The sequence below is a fragment of the Solanum lycopersicum genome, chromosome 10 (genome assembly GCF_036512215.1).
Source record: "Solanum lycopersicum chromosome 10, SLM_r2.1".
In the NCBI taxonomy this organism is placed as follows: Eukaryota; Viridiplantae; Streptophyta; class Magnoliopsida; order Solanales; family Solanaceae; genus Solanum; species Solanum lycopersicum.
Genome location: NC_090809.1, coordinates 4,901,203 through 4,906,130, shown reverse-complemented (window position 1 = coordinate 4,906,130; position 4,928 = coordinate 4,901,203). Strand labels below are relative to the sequence as shown.

The window sequence follows — 4,928 nt, the reverse complement described above, 5'->3', positions numbered from 1 at the left end:
ATTTGAGTATAATTTGGGTATAATTGGGCATTATTATGATTGATTATCGCATTTATTTATTGTTTTATACAAAGAACAAGTCAAGGCACTTCAAAAGAGAAAATCTCGGGTTCTTTAGAGTTCTAAGAGGCTTGATTTAATGTAGGTGATGTTGTATTGTTTCCAGCTTATGTATGTATGCATGTATACTGCCTTTTATAGTATCATTTGCAAAATGCATGTTAGGAAAAATAAGAAGGGGTTTAAAAACCCCGCATAGATTATTGCAACATTGATACAAGAAATTTAAATAATTTAGAAAATAGACAACCACAAATTTAGCATATTCTAAGAAAAAGGAATAAGTTACGTGACTCCTAGCAAATCAAGCATTAGAAAAAAGAGATGACATATTTTATTGTTTCTAGAAGATAGAAAAATATAAAAGGAAACACATTAATATGAGTATCATAAATAAGAGTTACTAAATGAAGACTTTCCAGAAATTTAGGATATAATATAAGACTATTCACATCAAGCATATTTACAAAAAAATATTTTTTTTCACTAGAGAAATAATACCCTGAACAAGATAACTATTGGAATTGGTTAATATTACTGTTTGATTGTTTAGTTAGTTAATTAAACTATAGCTAATTGTTTACTAATAGTTCATTTGTAAATTAGTTAGTTAGTTAGAAAGTGGTTAGCAATATAAAATAGTTAGTTACAATTTTCAGCTGCATATAAATACTAGTGTAAATGTAATTTGATTAGTTTTTTTATCAATAAGAATCATTCCTAATTCTTTCACGTTCATTGTGTGAGTTCAAATATGGTATCAGATCTTTCAATCGAGATTCAACTCAACTGCAAAATTAGATTTCCGCTATTGTAAATCCTTTGTGGAAGCAGAGGAAAAAGTTTTGCCATTGTAGATCCTTCGTAGAAGCAGAGGAAGAAGTTCTGCCATTGTAGATCCTTTGTGGAAGAAAAGGAAGAAATTTTGCCATTGTAGATCCTTTGTAAAAGTAGAAGAAAAGGAATGACTACTGAAGAATCGGAATCGATTGGAGATGCAAATACAACAAATAATGTTGAAACTTTAGAAACGATTGAGAAGAAGAGGAATCATCCTCTTTATCTACATCTGCCTGATACTCCTGGATGTGTGTTAACTACAGTAAAACTCACAGGCATGGAAAATTATTCGTTATGGAGTCGATCTATGTTAATCAATCTTCAAGCAAAGAGTAAAGTTTGTTTTGTGTTGGGAACATGTAAGAAGAGTGACTATAAGATGTAATTGGAAGAATAGTGGGAGAAGTGTAATTGTTTTGTATTAGCTTGGATCATGAATACAGTATCTAAGGAATTACTAAGTGGAATTGTATATGCTAATGATGCAGCTACAGTATGGAGTGATCTCAAGGAGAGATTTGACAAAGTTGATGGATCGAGGATTTACCAGCTACATAGAGAGATCTGTACAATACATCAAGGTAATTTGATTGTTTCTGGTTATTTTACAACATTGAGGCTATTATGGGATGAATTTAATGCTTTTGTGCCTCCACCTTCATGTAATTGTGATAAGTCAAGGATTTATGTGGATCAACAAGCATATCTAAGGCTGTTTGCATTTTTGATGGGGTTGAATGATGGGTTTGGTCAAGCTCGTAGTCAGATCTTGATGATGAACCCATTGCCAAATGTTAGTAAGGCCTATGCTATGATAGTGGCAAATGAAGGTCAAAGGATGACTGCAGGCACACAATCAAGGAGGGAAATAATGGAGCCTACTGCACTTTATGCAGGAAGAGGAAATTTCCAGAGGAATAATCATACAGGAAGAGGAAACATGCAGAGAAACAACATGAGAACTTCACAGTTGAAGAAAAAAATTGGGATCAAATATGTGATATTGCAAGCTGTAGGGTCATGTTAAACTTGATTGTTTCAAGTTGAATGGTTATCCACCTGACTGGAAGTTTAAGAAGAAACCATTAAAATTTTAATTCAGGATATGATAAAAATGGCACAGGATAGACACAAGGTATGAAGGCAAATCAAGTGAAAGTTGATCAAGGAATTATATAAGATGATTTTGCACCAATCTGCAGAAAAAAAGAAGGTCAAGGAGTGAGATCACAAGAGGTTTCAGCACTGGCAGCTCAACCTACTTTCACTCAAGGACAATATCAGAAAATTCTGCATATGATTGATAAACAAGAAGTGGGAACTTTAGGAACCAATATAGCAGGTATAACTGGAATTATTGATACAACATTGTCTGTAAATTCTATTGTGAAAGAGGGACGGATAATTGATTCAGGAGCAACTTGTCATATGACTCATAACCTGCATAGATTACATTCTGTTTGCAACTTTACGGATCATTTAAATAGAAGTGTTCACTAGCCAAATGGAGAAACTATGTCTGTTACACATTCAGGAAGTTATAAAACACTAGGAGGAGATTTGTTGAAGAATGTTTTGGTGGTTCCTACATTCAAATTTGATTTATTCTCAGTATCACAATTAACAAAACAACTACATTGCTCAGTTAATTTCTTTCCTGAGTTTGTTGTTTTCCATGACCTCTCCAATGGAAAGGTGAAGGGGATTGGTAAGGAAGTGGATGGACTATACTATCTCTCTAGTAAAAAAAACTACATGGAGAAGATAAGAATAATGAGATGATTATGATGACACACAACAGTGAGAATTTGAACAATACTTTGTTATGGCATAAACAGGTTAGGGCATCCATCAGCCAGGGTGTTGCGACAATTGTCTTTGACTTCAACTTCAAATGATATCTGTAAGAAATGTTCTATATGTCCACTTGCAAAGCAGACTCGACTATCTTTTCCTTTGAGTTTCTCGAAAACTAGTAGTATCTTTGAATTGATTCATTTAGATGTTAGGGGACCTTATCATGTGGCCACACATAATGGTTACAAATTTTTCTTGACTATTGTTGATGATAAATCCAGAATGACATGGGTATATTTGATGAAATTGAAAAGTGACGTGTTTCATATTTTACAGTCTTTTTGTGTTCTTGTTAAGAATCAATTTAACAAGCACATTAAAAGAATAAGGTCTGATAATGGAGGAGAATTCTTTAACAAAGAATGTAATGATTTTTTGATTACTCATGGGATTATTCATGAAAGTAGGTGTCCACATACTCCACAACAGAATGGAGTTGCCGAAAGAAAACACAGACATATAATTGAAGTATCTAGAGCACTCAAGTTTAATGTTGATATACCTATAAGATTTTGGGTTGAATGTATTCTTAAAGCTGTCTATTTAATATATAGACTACCCACAATAATATTGGAAGGGAAGACACCTTATGAGGTGTTTCACAATGCCAAGGCAGGGGACTTGATCATCTGAGAGTTTTTGGATGTTTAGGATATGTATACAGATTGCCTAAAGGAGACAAATTTTCACCAAGAGCTTATGCTTGTGTATTTTTGGGTTATCCTGCTACTCAGAAATGATATCTCATGTATAACTTGATCAGCAAAAGATTTGTAGTAAGCAGGGATGCAATCTTTAAGGAAGATATATTTCCATTTCAAAAAATGATTACTAGACAGTTGCCTTTATTTCCTAACTCTTCATTGGATAAATATCAGGATGATGACCATAAGGAGTTGAGTGAAAAGATGAATGACATGGAAACAATAATCCCACAGGAACAAACATTTCGTGAGATTAACATGCATAATGACAGTGCATGGAATGAAGGAAATGAAGATGTTGGAGACATAGATATGATAAATGAAGGTGCAGAGAAAAATGTTGATATATCTGTACCTGATATTATTACTTAAAAACCAAGACAATCTCTTAGGAATTTAAAACCTCCTTTATGGATGAAGGATTATTTTACACATGTTTCATATACTGGTCAGCCTTATTCACTAGGAAATACATGTCTTACAAAGACATTTCTCCTAGTTATGCAGTATATCTATCAAAGTTTTCTATTGAAACTGAGCCTGTAAGTTATGAAGAGGCTATTAAAGATAAAAGGTGGGTTGATGCAATGAAGCTAGAGATACAAGCATTGGAAGAAAATGGTACTTGGGAAGTAGTTAAACTGCCAGCAGGAAAGTGTGCAATTGGATGTAAATGGGTTTTTAAGATCAAATATCAAGCTGATGGGAAGATTGAAATATTCAAGGCTAGGTTGGTAGCAAATGGATACAACCAAACTAAAGGTATTGATTATCAAAAGACATTTTATCCAGTGGTAAAAAATGGTGACTGTTAGAGCTATAGTGGCTTTGGCTGCTGCTAAGCACTGGATCATTCATCAAATGGATGTATTTAATGCTTTCTTACAAGGAGATTTGTTTGATGAAGTATACATGGAATTACCTAAAGGGTTCAAGACGAAGGAAGAAAACATGGCTTGCAAGCTAGTTAAATCTCTTTATGGTCTTAAACAAGCATCTAGACAATGGAATGCAAAATTGCCTAATGCTTTGTGCAGTTCAGGGTATATACAAAGTCACTTGGATTATTCTTTATTCACCAAGAGAAAAGATGATGGAATTGTTATTGTTTTTGTTTATGTGGATGATATTTTGGTGACAGGATATGATGCCAATTTGATATAAGAAACCAAACATGTGTTGCACAGTTATTTCAAGATTAAAGACTTAGGAGAATTGAAATAGTTTTTGGGAATTGAATTTTTGAGATCCAACAAAGGAATAGTTATGAATCAAAGGAAGTATGCTCTAGAAATGATTTCTGAGGTGGGGTTAGCTGCTGCAAAACCAGTAATGACACCACTAGAATGCAACATGAAGTTAAATTGTGTGGAATTTGATGAAGGCAGTGCCATTAATGATGATTTATTTCCAGATATTAACAAATACCAAAGGCTTGTTGGGAAGCTAGTTGTACTTAACTAATAC

At 33.5% G+C, this 4,928-nt stretch overlaps 1 protein-coding gene across 1 annotated transcript; it reads left to right on the top strand.

Annotated features, from left to right (window-relative positions):
* The first annotated feature begins 1,024 nt into the window (after positions 1 to 1,024).
* On the top strand, positions 1,025 to 3,833 carry LOC101268148 (uncharacterized). The gene is made up of 4 exons (XM_010328947.1): positions 1,025 to 1,259; positions 1,344 to 1,917; positions 2,103 to 2,358; positions 3,636 to 3,833. Exons 1-4 carry the CDS (start codon positions 1,025 to 1,027, stop codon positions 3,831 to 3,833), a joined length of 1,263 nt encoding a protein of 420 aa, XP_010327249.1.
* Positions 3,834 to 4,928: the final 1,095 nt, after the last annotated feature.

What these genes read in the sequence shown, in the direction of transcription:
- LOC101268148 (XM_010328947.1), top strand. Translation starts at nt 1,025, where the DNA reads ATGACTACTGAAGAATCGGAATCGATTGGAGATGCAAATACAACAAAT. An exon ending in TTGTTTTGTGTTGGGAACAT is followed by an intron (nt 1,260 to 1,343) that starts GTAAGAAGAGTG and finishes TCATGAATACAG; the next exon opens with TATCTAAGGAATTACTAAGT. An exon ending in GTGATATTGCAAGCTGTAGG is followed by an intron (nt 1,918 to 2,102) that starts GTCATGTTAAAC and finishes ACCAATCTGCAG; the next exon opens with AAAAAAAGAAGGTCAAGGAG.